The sequence below is a fragment of the Phoenix dactylifera genome, chromosome 4, assembly GCF_009389715.1.
Source record: "Phoenix dactylifera cultivar Barhee BC4 chromosome 4, palm_55x_up_171113_PBpolish2nd_filt_p, whole genome shotgun sequence".
NCBI lineage: Eukaryota > Viridiplantae > Streptophyta > Magnoliopsida > Arecales > Arecaceae > Phoenix > Phoenix dactylifera.
The window spans coordinates 21,791,790-21,810,380 of NC_052395.1; the positions used below are offsets into that span (position 1 = coordinate 21,791,790).

The window sequence follows — 18,591 nt, forward strand, 5'->3', positions numbered from 1 at the left end:
AACTAACATTAATTTTTTTATGTCAAGATACTAATTTAAATTAATGTAACTAACATTTTAGTGTAACTAAATAGAGTATTAGACAATTTGATGTCCAAATTTTCGTAAAAAGAAGAAAAATTGGAGTCATATCAATATTTGTTACAAGACTGTCAAAGAGTTTCAACATTCTAAAAGAATAGAACTTGATATTACATGCATTCATTTATGAAAAAATATTATTATGTTCCTAGATTTTTATGTAATTATCAGCATTTAGGGTACAATTAAGCTATATTGGGTTGTTGGAGAATGCAAAACCTCATAAAAGTTCCTGGTGCTCGCTTGACACGGTCTCCATATTCTTGAAATTACAAGGTGAAAAACACCTCCTCAAATTTGAACTCATTCAATTGATAAGATAGGTCTATTCTTAATTATTAAATTCAAATTGCCTAACCATTATCTTCTTTTTTTATTTTACAGTACAGCCACAGGATATGTCACGCTCAATTTAGTTCAAGATGCAATCAACATTGCAGTGCTAAAAGTGTATAAAGGAGTAAAATAATGTAAGTACCAAAAATGAAGGCATCCAAGCTCTTATTTTGCATGTACTCATAGATCAACATCCTCTCATCTCCATGAATGCAGCAACCGAGAATCTGAACGAGATTTTTGTGCTGGAGTTTAGAAATTAACATAAGCTCATTTTTGAACTCTGTCACACCCTGCACAGAATCCTTGGACAATCTCTTGACTGCAATCTCCTGTCCATCTTCCAACTGACCCTGAAATTTGCCATCTTAAAGACTTAATTTACAAAAAAAAGATAAGTTAATTAAATGTATAATGAAGAAGAAAATGTCATACAAGTAGATGATTACCTTATAAACAGGGCCAAACCCACCTTCTCCAAGTTTATTGTTAATGGAGAAGTTATCAGTGGCCCTTTCAATTGTAAACATGTCTAATAATTCAATTCCAGTTCCATTCCTTTACTTTCTTGGGAGGAGGTAATTGGTATACCTAATATGGGAACTTCAAAAATAACCAAGCCAACTATGAGAAAATTGATCAAAGTACTTATACTCCAATTGTTGTTACATAATTTAAATGGAGCAAAAATTTGGAAAAAAACATGAAACATTTTTCTAGTTAATTGAAAACTACCATATACGGACAAGAGCATAGGCATCATTGAATTTTGGGCCTAAAAAAAGTTACAGATGAAATGCCACTATATATTGACATATATTGATTTGTACATGTGCCCAATTAGTATGCACACAAAATCTAGTATAACCTTGGAGTCTATGTTACGGTACTACAAACTTGTAAACAATAACACATAAATGGATGAAATATTTTTGCATTTGAATGTAAGCTGTAATACTTTAAATACTTGTTTAAGGAGGACCCTTAATTGTCGAGAAGGCTTCAATGATCGACATAGGTATATATTCAATATGCGATGCTATGCTTAGAAAATATTGAATTCCTTTAGAGAGAGAGAACGCCCGGATGATGTAATCTTCATATCCTGGTCCTAGAGATTCACCTCACAAGGCTTGAACCTGGAAACTACACCACATGGAGGAGGGATACGACTATACGAGACAACTTGTGAAAAGTAAAAAAGAACTATAACATCTACAACATTAGAATATAGTGATTAAGCAGATAACATCTAAAGCATAACAAGATGTTTTAAACTAAAAAGAAAAGTAGTTCTCTCTACTACTTCTTCAGTATTACAAAGGGCACAACTTCATATTAATTTTTAGATTAAGATATTCGTTTGTACGATCAGAAGAGAGTAACTTTTTCCATGCTTATTAATAGTGTACACTGCACAGCATACCTAGCATGCCCTGTATACCAATTTTAGGAGAATACTCTCCTGATGGGTTATGCAGGAAGGCAGATGGAGTAGGTATACCCAAATTAAACTATCTTGCTTAGAAGACGAAGGCTAATGTGAATTGCTAGTAATTGAGATTTAATTGATTTACGTTACTAAAGGCTGATGCCGTATGGGCATCTTATATCTTAAAAATGGTTAGTTGATGCACTTTGGTAAAACAACCTGTTGGGGGAATAAGGTTTTTCCCCCAAATGACACGAATGCCCCAAAGAAGCCGCACAATCGTCGACCCTGGAAGGCCGAAGTCGGCACCCGAACTCGGAACCTCCGACCTAAGAGAAACCCCAATGCCCGAGGCCTACTTTTGTCAGCCACCTACTACGGCTATACGTCTCCGAGGTCCGGCCAGAGACCGTACTATGACGCCCCTCCGGCATTTATTGCGCATGACCGCTGTGATCCTCCGGCACACTCCACAATAAATATGGATCTCCAGCTTACTCCACAATGAATGCGGATCTCCGGCTTACTCCACAATAAATGCGGATCTCCGGCTTACTCCACAATAAATGTGGATCTCCGGCTCACTCAACAATTAATGCACGTGACTCCTGTCATCTACGGACTCCCAGCTCTCCACGGCAAATAAGCCCAGCAGAGTCTAGTCAACTGTGATAAGTCTCTGATCTCGGCCATACCTCCGACACTGATGCAATAAATTCGCCTGGTAGCGTGCTAGTTCGGGTTGTACAACGCCCTCATCGCCGACATCAGTGCAATTATTCGCCTGACCAAGCGCCGACCTGAACGACATGCCGAGCCGTACTACGGCTTCGCCCCTTTACATCGCAGGTAAACCGACCCCCGGTCTTTACAAGGGGGTTGGAAAATCGATACTGAAGACACGCACCGTTTACCTCTACTCTACACGATTTGCCCCCTCCCTGACTTGAGCGTCGGAGGGCCGGCGCCGGGAGACCCGGCCACCGGCTCGTGTGCAGGCACCCAGACGGAGGACGCCGCCCACTGTCGGATCGTCGCCCAGCCGCGGGAATCAGCCGCTCCTTCTCGCCGATCGCCCCAGACGGAGGACGCCGCCCGTCGACGAACCACCGCCCCACCGTGAGTAACCACCTCCCGCTCCCTCTCCTCGACCGAAGATTGCCCCCGGGTCCAATTTCCAGCAACAGTTGGCGCTAGAGGAAGGGTCCGAGTAGCAGTCATGAAGTTGAGAAGTAAGGGAGCCTCTAACGTCTCCCGACGTCCCCCGCAAAGTCCTGGACACTCCGTCCAGAATTTCCCAACTCCAGCTGACCCAGGTCCTCAGGTCCAGCTGGAACAGTTCAATGCCCTGGTACAGCAAGTCCAGGCCCTGGCCGCCACCGTGCAGGGCCTACGGCGCGTGGAAGCTTCATCGGCGCTTCCCCCGCAGGCCCAGGCCCCGCCGGAGTGTCTCCCCAACGGCCCGGTTCTCCCCAGTCAAAATCTGCATGGCTCCTCCAGAGCCAACAACGGAGAACGGGCTACTCCCCGTAGGGAGTTACCGAGAGAAGGTTTCGATCGGAGACCCCAACTTTCCGAGGCGGAGTCAGCCCCGGACCGCCAAGGGCCGGCGCAAACCACAACGACAATCCCACGGGTGGGGGAGCTCGACCGAAAAGTTGAGCATCTGGAGTGCCAGATTGCGGCACTCCACGGCAAGAAGGCAAGACAGGAAGGGGACTTTGAGTTCACTGCCAAGTCCCCCTTCTCCCGCCAGATCGAGGACGAGCCGGTTCCCGTGAGATTCAAAATGCCTCAGGTGGAGCCCTACAGCGGAATCACCGACCCCCTCGACCACTTGGAGAGTTATCGGGCCCTCATGGCCCTACAAGGGTCCTCGGAGGCCATACTCTGCAAAGCCTTTCCAGCGACCCTCCGAGGGACCGCTCGGCTTTGGTTTTCTGGACTGAAGCCGAACACGGTGTCCTCCTTTGAGCAGCTCGGCAGGCAGTTCGCCACCAACTTTGCTGCCAGCCGGCGCCAGCGACGGACATCAGACTCCCTCCTGGACATCAAGCAGAAGGAGGGGGAGTCCCTCAAAGAGTACCTGGACCGCTTTACCGCCGCCACATGGGAGGTCCGCGAGCTAGACCAGTCGATAGCCATGTCGGCTCTGAAAACTGGGGTTCGCTCCTACCGATTCCTCTTCTCCATCGAGAAGAGCTTCCCGGCCGACTTCACCGAAATGCTGGCCCGAGCCCGGAAGTATGCCAAGGCCGAGGAGGCAGTCGCCTCCAGGCGGGGAGCAATCGAGCCCGCCTCTAAGAAGCAGAAGAAGCGCCGCGAGGAGCGCGGCCGACAAAGGAGCCGGTCTCCCCGCAGAGAGAAAAATCTCCCCAGACTGAGGAGTCCGCCCCGTCAGCAGGGGCGACCTCAGCAGAGGACACCTCCTCGTCCGAGGTCTCAACCACGGCCCCGGACGTACCAGGCGAGGTACGAGAACTATACACCCGTCAATGCTCCCCGGGCCGAGATCCTGATGGAAATTGAGGGTCGGGACTTCTTCCGACCCCCGCCTCCTATGCGAGACACGGGATTTTCCCGAAATACCAGGAAGTATTGCCGCTTCCACCGAGACCGTGGGCACGACACGGAGGACTGCTTCCAACTCCGGGACGAGATAGAAGCGCTCATCCGACGGGGAGTACTCAACCGGTTCGTGAGGAATCGACCTGAGGAAAGAAGGCCGGCGGAGAATGTCGCACCAACCGAAAATCCAGGCGACAACAGGCCCATCGCCGGCACCATCAACATGATCGGGCGGGCCTCGGCAGGAACGGCCGCCCAGGGAACACCCCCGAAGCGCCCACGTACTGATGAAGTCATCTCGTTCTCGGACGAGGACTTAGAAGGGGTCGAGACCCCTCACGATGACGCTGTGGTCATCTCCATGATTGTAAATAGGTTTGATGTAAAGCGTGTCCTAGTTGACAATGGAAGTTCAGCCAACATTTTGTACTACCATGCCTACCAAAAAATGGGGTTGACAGGAAGACATCTCCGGAGAATCAATGCCCCGCTAGTCGGGTTTACCGGAGATGCGGTCTCGGTTGAAGGTGAGGCTAGCTTCCTTGTCACAGTTGGCCTCGCCCCCCGGGAGAGCACTGTGAGGATGGACTTCTTGGTGGTCCGTCTGCCCTCGGTCTACAACGCCATCCTTGGGCGCCCAGGGTTAAACACCCTTCGAGCCGTGGTTTCAACCCGCCATTTACTCATGCGGTTCCCCACCGGCCAAGGAGTAGGCGAGGTCCGCGGAGACCAACTGGTCGCCAAGCAATGCTACATGGCGGCCCACACAGTGAAACAACCAGCTGAGGCGCCAGACCGCCCGACGCGCCCCTCACTCCCCATAGAAACCCTCGATGCAAGGGACACCCCCTGGAAGAATCAAGTAGAGCCCGGTGAGCTCCTTATTCAAATCCCACTACGAGAAAATTTTCCCAAGCTAACCGTGCAGGTCGGCTCCGGCCTCGGCGCCCATGAGAGGGATCGCCTCGTCAGCTTCCTGCGGGATAATGCCGACGTCTTCGCCTGGTCGCCCGCGGACGTGCCAGGAATTGACCCTGAGGTCATGGTCCACCGACTTCAGGTGAAACCAACCAGCAGGCCTATAAAGCAGAAGAAAAGAGGCTCCGCCCCCGAGCGACAACGAGCTGCGGCCGAGGAGGTGGACAAACTCCTCGGAGCCGGCTTCATCCGGGAGTTCTCCTACCCGGACTGGCTCGCCAACATAGTCCTCGTAAAGAAGGCCAACGGAAAATGGCGTATGTGTGTGGACTACACCGACCTGAACAAGGCCTGCCCAAAAGACAGTTTTCCCCTCCCGAGCATCGACCAGCTCGTCGACTCCACCTCGGGACACCAACTGCTAACTTTTATGGACGCCTTTTCAGGATACAATCAAATCCGAATGGCGCCAGAAGACGAGGAGAAGACGGCCTTCATCACCGACAAGGGCACCTACTGCTATAAGGTGATGCCCTTTGGCCGGAAAAACGCTGGGGCCACCTATCAGAGGCTGGTCAGCCAGATTTTTAAAGACCAGATCGGCCGGAACATGGAAGTCTACGTGGACGACATGTTGGTGAAGAGCCGAGCGGCGGAACACCACATAGCCGATCTCGACGAGACGTTCGCCAAGCTCAGAAAATATCAAATGAAACTCAATCCGGCGAAGTGCGCGTTCGGGGTCACCTCGGGCAAGTTCCTGGGTTTCATAGTGACCCAGCGCGGAATTGAGGCCAACCCGGAGAAAATCCGGGCACTGCAAGAGATGTCGCCTCCAAAGACAGTTAAGGAGGTGCAGCGGCTCGCGGGGCGGGTAGCCGCCCTGGGAAGGTTCGTCTCTCGGTCAGCCGAGCGTTGCCTCCCCTTCTTCAAGAGCCTCAAACGGCCGAAAGACTTTCGGTGGACAGAAGAATGCCAGCAGGCCTTTGAAGATCTTCGGAGCCTTCTGGCTTCTCCCCCGCTGCTCACCAAGCCCCGAAAAGGCGAGGTCCTTTACTTATATCTGGCCGTCTCCCCAGCCGCAGTGAGCTCAGTTCTCGTCCGGGAAGAGGACAAGCTCCAAAAGCCGGTCTATTACACCAGCCGGGTTCTCAGGGATGCCGAGACCCGATATTCTAAACTTGAGAAGACCATCTTCGCTCTCATCATCTCGGCTCGGAGACTCAGGCCTTACTTCCAAGCCCACACGATAGTTATATTGACTGACCAGCCCATGAAGCAAATATTGCAGAGGTCGGATCGTGCGGGGAGGATCGCCAAATGGGCGGTCGAGCTCGGGGAATTCGACCTCGAATATCGGCCCAGGCCGGCTATCAAAGCTCAGATACTCGCCGACTTCATCATGGAGTGCACCCTTCCGGACGACCCCGACCTGCCATCTGGACCCGCGGAGGAGGCCCCGAGGCAGCCATGGGTCCTGCACTCGGACGGGTCTTCGACCTCGGGGGGTAACGGGGCCGGACTTATCCTCACTAGTCCAGACGGAGTGGTGGCTGAGCAAGCCCTGCGCCTCGAGTTCCCGGCCTCGAACAATGAGGCCGAGTATGAGGCCCTGATCGCCGGGCTCAAACTGGCGAAAGAACTAAACGTGGGAGACTTGACGGCATTCAGCGACTCCCAGCTGGTGGTGAACCAGGTCCAAGGAGATTTTGAAGCTAAAGAGCCATCCATGCAAAAGTATCTCCAAAAGGTGCGGGAACTCATATCTGCCCTGAATTCTTTCAACATTCAGTACATTCCCAGAATGGAAAACCTCAGGGCAGACCAGCTATCCAAGCTGGCAAGCTCCCGCATGAGCGAGCTTCCTAAGGGAACCGCGCTCGAGTATCTTCAGACCCCCAGCACGGAGGAACCCGAGCCTACCATGTGCATCGGCTCCGAGCCAAGCTGGATCGACGGGCTCGTCTGCTACCTTCAGGACGGAACCCTACCTCATGACGAGATGGAGGCTCGCCGAATCAAGCGCCAGGCCCCCCGATATGTCCTATACGAGAACAGGCTCTATCGACGATCATTTACTTCCCCCCTTCTCAGATGCCTCCGCCCCTCCGAGGCGGACTATGCTCTCCGAGAGGTCCATGAAGGGATCTGCGGAAATCACCTGGGGGGCCGGGCCTTGGCCCATAAGATCCTGCGGCAGGGATATTACTGGCCCACACTCCAAAAAGACGCAACAGATTTCGTCCACAAGTGCGATCGATGCCAGCGAAACGCCAATATCCAGCGCCGACCTTCAGCTCTGCTGACCTCCATCATCGCCCCCTGGCCGTTTGCCCAATGGGGGATCGACATCCTGGGGCCCTTTCCCCTCGCCACCGGACAGAGAAAGTTCCTGGTCGTCTCCATCGACTATTTCACCAAATGGGTCGAGGCCGAACCTGTCGCCCGGATCACCGAGCAAAGGATGCGGGATTTCGTATGGAAGTCTATAATCTGCCGATTCGGACTACCCCGTATCCTTATATCTGATAATGGTCGACAATTTGACAATATTCATTTCAGGGAGTTTTGCTCTGAACTCGGCATTGATCATCGCTTCACCTCGGTTGCCCATCCCCAGACAAACGGGGAAACCGAGGTAACTAACCGAACTATTTTGCAGGGACTTAAAGCTAGGCTTGATCGGTCCAAAGGACAGTGGGTCGAGGACTTGTACAATGTCCTTTGGGCGTACCGGACCACGTTCCGACTACCCACGGGAGAGACCCCCTTCAACCTAGCATACGGCACTGAGGCCGTCATCCCGCTGGAGATCGGCCTGCCTTCTCCCAGAATGGAGCATTACGACCCCGACACCAATTCTTCCCAGCTAAGGAGCAACTTGGACCTTGTCGAAGAAACGAGAGAGGTCGCCCGGGTTCGCATGGCGAGATACCAACAGCGAACGGCCCAATACTACAACTCCAGAGTCAAGCCCAAGCTCTTCAAAGTAGGGGACCTCGTCCTCAGGAGAGTCGAGGCTTCTCAACCGACCGAGCAAGGAAAGCTCGCCCCAAATTGGGAAGGGCCGTATCAAATCGCCCGGGTACAACGACCAGGGGCGTACAAATTGAAGTCCCTGGAGGGGACTCTGATCCCACGAAGCTGGAACTCCGAGAATCTACGGATGTATTACCAATGAAACCCTAAGGGGTTCAAAACAATCAGGACAATGGACTCAGCTCCTTTTTCTGCAAAAATTTCTCTCACCTTGATAACTGTAATCCTCTTTTAATATTGGGTCGTCTGTGATCCTCAGATTCTCCGGCCAAAATCGGGATGCCTCGAGGCTCGACCGTAGAGTCCCAAACTCCCTCGACCTCGGGAAGGATCGCAAGACGACGAAACGTGGAATGGAGCAGGATTCCTCGACTAAGGCCGAGATGCCCCGAGTGTCGACAGTGCGTGCCCAGACCCCTCGACACTTCGGGAAGACGGGGTAGTACCTTCGCGGCCCCCCGTGGCGCTCATCACCAACAACGGGGTAGTACCTTCGCGGCCCCCCGTAGCGCCTCCTCAACTAAGGTCGGGATGCCCCGAGGGTCGACCGTAGAGAACCAGACTCCCTTGACCTCGGGAAGGCGCCGTGAGGGGTGGAAAGGGTGGCTCCACCTGGGGCGCCACGAAGTGGACCCCCAGGAGCGGTCGACGATCCCCGATCCCCGAAGCGAGCGATCCCTCGACTAAGGTCGAGATGCCCCGAGTGTCGACAGCGCGTACCCAGACCCCTCGACACTTCGGAAAGACGGGAAAGTACCTTCGCGGCCTCCCGTGGCGCTCATCACCAACAACGGGGTAGTACCTTCGCGGCCCCCCGTAGCGCCTCCTCGACTAAGGTCGGGATGCCCCGAAGGTCGACCGTAGAGAACCAGACTCCCTCGACCTCGGGAAGCGTCGCAGGTCGACAGTGCATACCCAGACCCCTCGACCTGACGAACGATTCCTCGACCAAGGTCGGGATGCCCCGAGGGTCGACCGTAGAGAACCAGACTCCCTTGACCTCGGGAAGGCGCCGTAAGGGGTGGAAAGGGTGGCTCCACCTGGGGCGCCACGAAGTGGACCCCCAGGGGCGGTCGACGATCCCCGATCCCCGAAGCGAGCGATCCCTCGACTAAGGTCGAGATGCCCCGAGTGTCGACAGTGCGTGCCCAGACCCCTCAACACTTCGGGAAGACGGGGTAGTACCTTCGCGGCCCCCCGTGGCGCTCATCATCAACAACGGGGTAGTACCTTCGCGGTCCCCCGTAGCGCCCCCTCGACTAAGGTCGGGATACCCCGAGGATCGACCGTAGAGAACCAGACTCCCTCGACCTCGGGAAGCATCGCAGGTCGGTAGAGCGTGCCCAGACCCGCCGACCTGACGTATGATCCCTCGACTGAGGTCGGGATGCCCCGAGGGTCGACCGTAGAGAATCAGACTCCCTCGACTTCGGGAGGTACCACAGGTCAGCAAAGCGTCCGCGGACCCGCCGACCTGACACAAGACCCCTCGGCCAAAGTTGAGGTGCCCCGAGGTCCGACCACAGGGTCTCAAACTCCCTCGACCTCGCAAAGAGCTACAAATCAATAAAGCCTCCCCAAGCCCTCTCAACCTCGGCGGGTGCTGTCGGGTCCGTGAGAAGCCCGAGCCCCCTTAAAGTCAAAAATGACTCCGCAGGTCGACGAGGAAGGGAAGCAGCCTACTCCACCATGCGAAGCATAACTCTGAGAATGAAAGAGGTACATTCAACTGGACGCCCTCCTTGTCAAATTTTATTTACATATTGCTGAACGGAATCTTAATGTTGAAGCCTTATCTCGCCCCAAAGTCGGGCCTCTCTAACGGGTCGGCTTAGGATCGACCTCCTAATTATATTATGCATGCACCGTTCGTCAAGTCTCCGAAACTGGTACAGAGGATTTCATAAATTAGTGCCCGACTTGGCTCTTCGACGTAAGCTCCTACGTCCGGCTAAAAAGTGGTCCCGGCCACGAATGCGCCAGCCAAACACGGGTACCAAGGCAATCTCTGGAAACCCCAGCCTTGCTCACCGAAGCCTCGGCAGAGTCCGAGAACAATAACTACGAAAACCTTCGGTAATAACCTGCCTATTGGCCCGCGCTCCCTCTGAGGAGTTTGGAGTTAAGTTCGGAGACCCAACTAAACTCCCCGATTAGCGGCACATACCGACCTAGTCCGGTCTTAGTTAAAGGGCTAAGGCCCGACCTCGACACCTTGGGACTTCCCTAAAGGCTAAACGCGATGACCTCCACGTCTCCCAAATCCGAGCTATAGGACTTAGGGAAATTTTCTAAAAAACTCAAGACTCGGAGCTCCTCTTCGTCGGGATGACTGGAACCCGAGAAGGCTAAGACGTAGCCCGGGAAGAAGGGCAACTTCGTTAAGCAGCCCGGAAATTAAAATGCAAAGCTAGGCCATCGAGGCTGTTCGCTAAGGCCCTGGCCTCGGTCACGACAACAGAGGGAAAGATGAACACGGAATGGCAAAAATACTTTTTCATTAACAAAGGGCCGGAAGGCCAATTACAAAATTGGAAGTCGGCCGCTCAAGGGCCGACCTCGGATACAATGAAAAAGAAAGAAAAATACGCTAAGTCCTAAGCGGCGGGAGCCACATCCGGGGGGTCGTCCGGCACATTGATGACCTCAAGACCTTCCTCCGGAACAGGCTCGGGGTCGGGAGCAGGAGCTTCGGGCACCACCTCCGGGACAGCGTCCGTCTCGGCCGCCAGAGCCACCTCCATGACACCGTCCGCCTCGGCTACCCTCGTCGAAGGCTCGGCGGGGTCTTGCTCATATATTCCCGCCTCGGATGTCAGGATGGTGGGAAGGGCTCGCACGTCAGACCCCCAGCCCCGGTCCTCCCTCGGACGGACCGTCGAGAAGTCATACTGAGGGCAGTACAGGCGCACCTGCTCTCGGAAGTTCTCGAAGCCTCGAAGGAAACCGTCGACCGTCTCCTCCTCCAACATGTCGCGGAACTCTTGCGACTCTTTGAAGAGCTCCACGGCGTGCTCGGCTCGTTCGAGAGCCCTCCTCTCCCGGGCCTCAAGTTGCTCGATTCGGAGGCGAAGGGCCCTCTCCTCATACTCGAGGGCCGCGACCCTGGCCTGGACCTCCCCCAAGCGCGCCTCCGTGCCGCGCATGGCTGCCTTGGTCATGGCGTGAGCCGCCTTCTCCTCCTCAAGCGCCCCCACCACGGCAAGGCGCTCGGCCTCGGTGGCCGCCCACGGAGCCTCGGCCGCGGCCGACACCGCTTCTAGCTCGGCGATTCTTTTCTTGGCCGGCTCCAGCTGCTGGCCGAGCTGCCGAACTTCTTCTCGATACCCGTGGGCGAGGAACGCCATGGTGTCGAGCTCGAGAATATGCTGAAAAAAAAAAAAAAAAGGAAAAAAAGAAGAAGCGAGGGTATTGTGAGTTGAAAGGCACGTATGCACGCTAATAACTCAGGAAAATTAAGAAGGGAACTTACCCGGGCGGTGCTGCAGTAAGCACTGCCGGCGACCTCCTCCAGCGAAATCCCCCGGAACGCGGCCCGGTCCGCTGGGAGCACTGCACGCCGCAACATGGAGCGTGCGACCTCGGCGTCCTGAAGGGCCGAGCTCCCCTCAGGAACGGAAGAGTCTGGCTCAACCGACTCTTCTCGGAAAGCTCGGGAAGAGCTCGGCACGATCGGACCCGAGGTCCCGGAGCCGCTCGCCTCGGGGCCTCGGGCAGGCCCGGGTCCTGGCTGCTGCGGCCGGGCCACGAATGATTCCCCCCGCTGGGCAAGGGGGGCAGGGCAAGGAGGGGCCGATGGGCTCGCACCACTGACCACCCGCTCCCGCCTCGGGTCGGCCGCAGGGGCCCCCGCCTCGGGGCCACTCATCCCGGCCGACGAGGAAGCGCCGTCCGTCCTCGCCCTCCTCCGAGGCTGGGGATTAGCCCCCCCGGCCTCGGCCTCCCGCCTCCTCAGGCGGGAAAAAAGCGACGTGTTGCTGGTCGGCATGCGGGAAATATCTGAAATCAAAAATTTTGTTAAGTGTCAGGCCAGTGGCAGTAAAAGCGAAAGACAAAGAATGAAAATAACGTAGCCGCCCTTACCCTCGGGGCGCGCCGAGCTCAGACCCACGCTCGCCAGGGCGCCCTCCCGCAGGAGCTCGGTCAGGTCGTTGCCCCTCCCGAGGGCTCGCACAGAGTCTAGGATCCTCAGCTCCCTCCCCGTGGGCTCGGAGAGTCTGTTGAGGGCCTTCAGCCGTGGGTGTCCCCACCTCGGCTCAAACCCCCAAGGCGCCGCGGACGCCAGGAAGAAAAACTTCACCTTCCACTCGTGGATCGAGGAAGGGGCGCCCCGGAAGAGTGACATACCGCCCCGAAAGGCGAAATATAGCCACCCTGCGTCCGCCGGGTTCTTCTTTAACAGAAAACACCGGCGGAAAAGGCCTACCGTGATCGGGATCCCGTGCCCGAGGCACAGGGACAAAAACCCGATTATGGTCCTCCATGAGTTCGGAGCCAACTGCGCCGGGACGAGCTGGTACTCGGCCAGCAAGCTGCTCACGAACTCATGGGTGGGAAAACGCAGGCCCGCCCAGAGTGTCTCGCGGTAAACCGCGATCCGACCTGGGGGCGGCTGCGTCACCCTGTCCCCCGGCCCTGCGGTTTCAAGACGAAACCCGGGCTGGAAGAAGAAACGGGAGCGGATTGTCTCCAGTTCCTCCTCTGACATATTCGACCCAACTTCTTCGGGACCGAGACTCATTCTCACAGAAGAATGGAGTAAAAATTAAGAGCAGAAAATGGAAGTTGGCAAGGAGAAGAAAAGAGGAAACTCTAGAGAAAACAGGAAGAAAACCTACTGGACATTGCCAGAAATTGCTCCGAGCACCGCCGGCAAAATTCGGTTGAGGGAGAAAACAAGGGAAAAAAGACGACGAAAATGAGGGGAAGCCAAACAAGACCTTTAGGGCAGACTCGTGGGGTTTATATAGACCCCCCTGACGGCCCAGATCGATGGGGTCGGTTCCCATCCCCCGATCGGGCTGCGCCACGTGGCGACCTCTGAGGCCGAGGCACTGCATCCACTCCGGATCAATAAATCGAATACGAAATCAAAGTGTTGTCCCATCGGATCTCGGGACCTCATTATGGGTCCACAGGACCCCATCGCCTCGAAGAATGAGCGGACGGCACCCCCGCTCCCCTCGTTTAATAAAATCTGGGACACGTGGAGCCCCGGTGTGGCCTCCACTCCTCCGAAATTATGACCCGGTAACACGAAATCGGAAGCGTCCGACCCCTGGTCATGCCGCGTGTCCGTTTTGAAACCCAAAATGGCACGCTCATTGATGAGCGGGAATTCTCGATTGTGGGGCCGAGGCGCCACCCCGTCGAACCCGAGGACCCTCATCCTGGGTCCGCCTCACAAACCAACCTCGGTAATCCAAGAGACACCGCCCCCGCTATAGTCGCCTTGAAAGACGTAGGGATATGGACCCCATCATTAATTCGCCGAACAAAGTAACCTCGAAACGCCCAAGGGCGCAGGTCCTACCACGAAAATTCCAAGAAACATGAGGGTGCGGACGAAGTTCGCCCCCCAACTTTAACGATGGACTTTACTTCCTACGTCCGAGCCCACAAGCCGCTCGAACTCGGAAGTCGGGGGGTAGTGTTGGGGGAATAAGGTTTTTCCCCCAAATGACACGAATGCCCCAAAGAAGCCGCACAATCGTCGACCCTGGAAGGCCGAAGTCGGCACCCGAACTCGGAACCTCCGACCTAAGAGAAACCCCAATGCCCGAGGCCTACTTTTGTCAGCCACCTACTACGGCTATACGTCTCCGAGGTCCGGCCAGAGACCGTACTATGACGCCCCTCCGGCATTTATTGCGCATGACCGCTGTGATCCTCCGGCACACTCCACAATAAATATGGATCTCCAGCTTACTCCACAATGAATGCGGATCTCCGGCTTACTCCACAATAAATGCGGATCTCCGGCTTACTCCACAATAAATGTGGATCTCCGGCTCACTCAACAATTAATGCACGTGACTCCTGTCATCTACGGACTCCCAGCTCTCCGCGGCAAATAAGCCCAGCAGAGTCTAGTCAACTGTGATAAGTCTCTGATCTCGGCCATACCTCCGACACTGATGCAATAAATTCGCCTGGTAGCGTGCTAGTTCGGGTTGTACAACGCCCTCATCGCCGACATCAGTGCAATTATTCGCCTGACCAAGCGCCGACCTGAACGACATGCCGAGCCGTACTACGGCTTCGCCCCGTTACATCGCAGGTAAACCGACCCCCGGTCTATAAAAGGGGGTTGGAAAATCGATACTGAAGACACGCACCGTTTACCTCTACTCTACACGATTTGCCCCCTCCCTGACTTGAGCGTCGGAGGGCCGGCGCCGGGAGACCCGGCCACCGGCTCGTGTGCAGGCACCCAGACGGAGGACGCCGCCCACTGTCGGATCGTCGCCCAGCCGCGGGAATCAGCCGCTCCTTCTCGCCGATCGCCCCAGACGGAGGACGCCGCCCGTCGACGAACCACCGCCCCACCGTGAGTAACCACCTCCCGCTCCCTCTCCTCGACCGAAGATTGCCCCCGGGTCCAATTTCCAGCAACACAACCCATCACTATTTTTTTCTAATTGATACATGAATGATGCCATCTTATTGTATATATGCTGCAACACTACATGTTATTAAATCACCTGTTAGATGAGGGGTGTATACTACCATATTTCACTATTTTGCAGAAAATTAATCTATCAATTTTCTTTTAAATACTGAAACCACCATATAGACATCCACAAGAGCATTTGAATAGGAGCATCGATGCCGATTCCTAGTAATTATAAACATTTGAATTTTTAAAAGTAAAGTAAAAAATTTTACCTTGTTTTCTGTTCTTCTTCCATAAAAATAGACAAAGGCATACCAATAGGAGGAGAATCGGCACCAAGGTTGTCACTATGACAATCTTCTTCTTACCAAAATCATCCTTTGTTGAATCTGCATAACATTTCCTTAAAATCAGGGTTCTCACCTGAGTTATGTTTCTTAAATTTTAAACTCAAATTTTTATAAGGCGGAAAAAAGTAAAACGAGCTATGCAAGTCTCCACCTGAATCTATAGTCCATACAAACACGCGGAAACATGCATGCGTGGTGTGCGTAGGTATGCATGTATTTAAATATGAACAATATTACAAAAACTTGGAATCATCTGTTATCAACGTACAAATAAAAAGCAGAAGGTTTACCATAGTGATGATCAAACGATTGACTTTATTATTAAAAGCAAAAAAGAAAAAAAAAATCTTGAGACGACTTGGTTGGTAATAAGCGCTTTGCTAAAAAAAAAAAAAAAAGCAAGGAAAGAAAAACAAAGAAAAAAATAAAAAAAGAACAACTATATTCTTGAATTGCTGAAAGCAATATTGAAAATTTGCCCTGAAATGAACCCAACAACATCCCTATGGATATGAGCTTACGGTGGCCGTACGTGGATCAGTAATTGGTGGTCCGGGTGGAAAATTCAGCAGGAATGCACGAGGTAAACTTACCCATGGGTACTTTGACGAAAGCTTTTCGGTCCACGTAGTCGCCCATCTTACCATTGGAGAGAGGGAGCCTTTTCTTCCAACAATTACGACCTTCATACTGGTAAATGGCTACCGCACAGTTGCAATCGCCCAAGCATCCTGTTTTGCATCTGTCCTCATCTATAGGAGCCAGGTGCTCGTAGGCAGATCCGGGCCAATCGACATTGTTCATCTCCCTCAACGTGAACTTCCCCTTGCAGCTCTGGGGTGCAAAATTTGGAGCACACCCTTTGTACTTCCTATCTGGATCCTGGAAAGAATAGTCGGGCGGGCACACGCAATTCACACTCTGATTCCCACCACCGGATATACAGTAGCTATTGAACCCACATGCACCGCTGCCAATCTTGGAGGTGAGATTCCGGCAGATGTCTGGAGGCTGGAAACCCATCGCAGTCCAGCCGGCACCGCTCTTCGCATTCTTTGGGTAGATATATCACCTGAAGACCCCATCGAAATCGAGGGTCGCCCTCTGATAGAAATCTTTCATGGAGTATATCCTCTCTGGCAAGAGATTGATGTTGGTGTTATTTAGGGCCAAGTAGATTGTTCCGGTGGACTCGTTGAAGACGAGCCGTGATCCATTTCCAGGGGTGTTGGTAGCCCAGTAAGGATCATATTCATAGCCGGTCATGATATTGACCGGATAAAAGGTTAGATTTCCGTCGCTTTGAACGCTGAGCTTGAACCGTCCGGAGGAGTAATCGGTGTCCATTAGACGGGACCGGAGCCCCTTGCCTGCACCCAGTACTTGGGAGGGCAAGATGGTGTCCGAGGGGTGGTCGAAGCTTTGCCATCGGACCGAACCGTCGCTGCTTGCTACAATGAAGTTGCCGCTATTAAGCATGGCAGCATATGCAACAGTGACGTTAATTCCGGCATTCCACACCTCTTGGCCGTCATGATCCGTGAGCGAGAGCTGCCCGTCGGCGGCGAGCTCCACTGTGGCTCCAACTTGAACCGGTTTGTTCCCGTTTGCACACCAAACAACAATTTTGTTATCTGTCTTGTCGAACCAGATGGCGAGGAGAAAGTGGGTGCCGTCAGCTTCCAGGGGCCGAAATCCGAAGGCGAAGTCGCGAGAAGGTGAGAGCCAGGCGGTGGTTTGGCCGGTCCGAGCAGTGAGGGAGGAGCGCAAGCTTATAATATGGCGGTGGGTTATGGTTTGAGCGCAAGTTGTGCTAATTATTAGCAGTATAATTTGGAGGAGCAGCGGCCGGAGGAGGTGGTGGCGGAGGAGACAAGAGGATGCCATTGTTTTCAATTCGAATGTTTTAATTCCACGTTTGCAACCTTGATGACTCGGGCATTTTCAAGCACTAACGGGTAAATGTATGCCAATTCCAGACAATAAATTTAACATTCATTAACAATGGTAACAATTCCAATAACTCTAATGGAATAGTGTATGGAAAGAGAGAGAGAGAGAGAGAGAGAGAGAGAGATTTTAAGAATAAGAGTATGAGGTCGCTTTTGTGGAACTTGAACCTAGGTCAGCTAAGACCGGTCAAAGTATTGACGGTTCAGACTATTGGGCCCCATGCCAGCTGTGATGGGACCCGGGACTGCCGGGCGTGTAGACCTCAGAGTAAACTAGATTTGGACGATACTAATGTGGTAGGTTCAGGGTCGGACTCACCAAAGACTGGGGCGAAGCGACCAGTCTCTTTCAAATACTTGGCCCGAAGTGTAACATAACTGCAGTTATAATGGCTTTTGGTGGCCTTTCTTAGTATATTTATAACAACAAAGAATGTAAATAACAACCATTCCTTGGCCGCTTCTGTCATGTACCAGCTAGTTAAAGTAATCTCTCCAAACTTCAAACTCCATATCAGCAATAATTTTTTTTTTTAATGTCCCTAGTAGTGTCTTCAATGAGTAACATTGCTTTACCAAAAGAATAAGTAACATTGTTATATTTATATAGTAATTAATGAATTATTACCCATTAAAATGATTACTATTACTGGTCCAAGAAAAATCTAGCCAGCCGTTGAGCTAGGTAAATAGCAACAATTGTTTCCTTTATAACTATTACTTTGGATATTAGAATGGTTTGATGCTTCTTTTCAAATCTTTGCTATTTTAAATGAGACCAGAGGGCTTTTATATGGAGGAAGTTGAAAAAATGAGCAGGGAGAGGGAGCAATAGATACGGTGTGCAGTATGGGGACTGTGGTTTGGTGAATAGGAAGGTCGTATAGGAGAATCTATCAAGGGGGGAGGCAAACATGCCTTTCCGCAGATTCCAATCATATTTCCTCCACCAACTTTCTTGGACAATGCGAGTGGGGCGAGCCAGGGAAAGGGGCTGCGGACGAGGGCAGGAGGGGCTGTGGATGGTGGGAGGGACGAGGGTCAATGGAGGACTGCAACAGGGGCGATGGAAAATCAAAGAGATGAAAGAATAGGAGAAGTTGGGTGTTGTTAATTAGTTTTTTCAGAACTATTTAAGTAGGGGAGGAACCTGGATCGAGTTAGAGAGATATTGAAGCCTGATCCGGGTGTTAAAGTCCCAGTCAACATGATTAAAAGTTGTAATCCCAGCCTACCAAAGGGTGGCTATCAATTTGTGCAAAATACTTACACATGGAAAAAGGAGGCCGATAATGACAT

At 52.8% G+C, this 18,591-nt stretch overlaps 1 protein-coding gene across 1 annotated transcript; it reads right to left on the reverse strand.

Annotated features, from left to right (window-relative positions):
- Positions 1-509: 509 nt before the first annotated feature.
- Positions 510-17,201, reverse strand: LOC120110660 (G-type lectin S-receptor-like serine/threonine-protein kinase LECRK3). Its single transcript, XM_039126240.1, has 4 exons — positions 15,934-17,201; positions 15,263-15,379; positions 867-949; positions 510-770 (listed from the first exon to the last, which is right to left on the reverse strand). The coding sequence occupies exons 1-4, from the start codon at positions 16,361-16,363 to the stop codon at positions 510-512; spliced, it is 891 nt and encodes a 296-aa protein (XP_038982168.1). The 5' UTR covers positions 16,364-17,201.
- Positions 17,202-18,591: the final 1,390 nt, after the last annotated feature.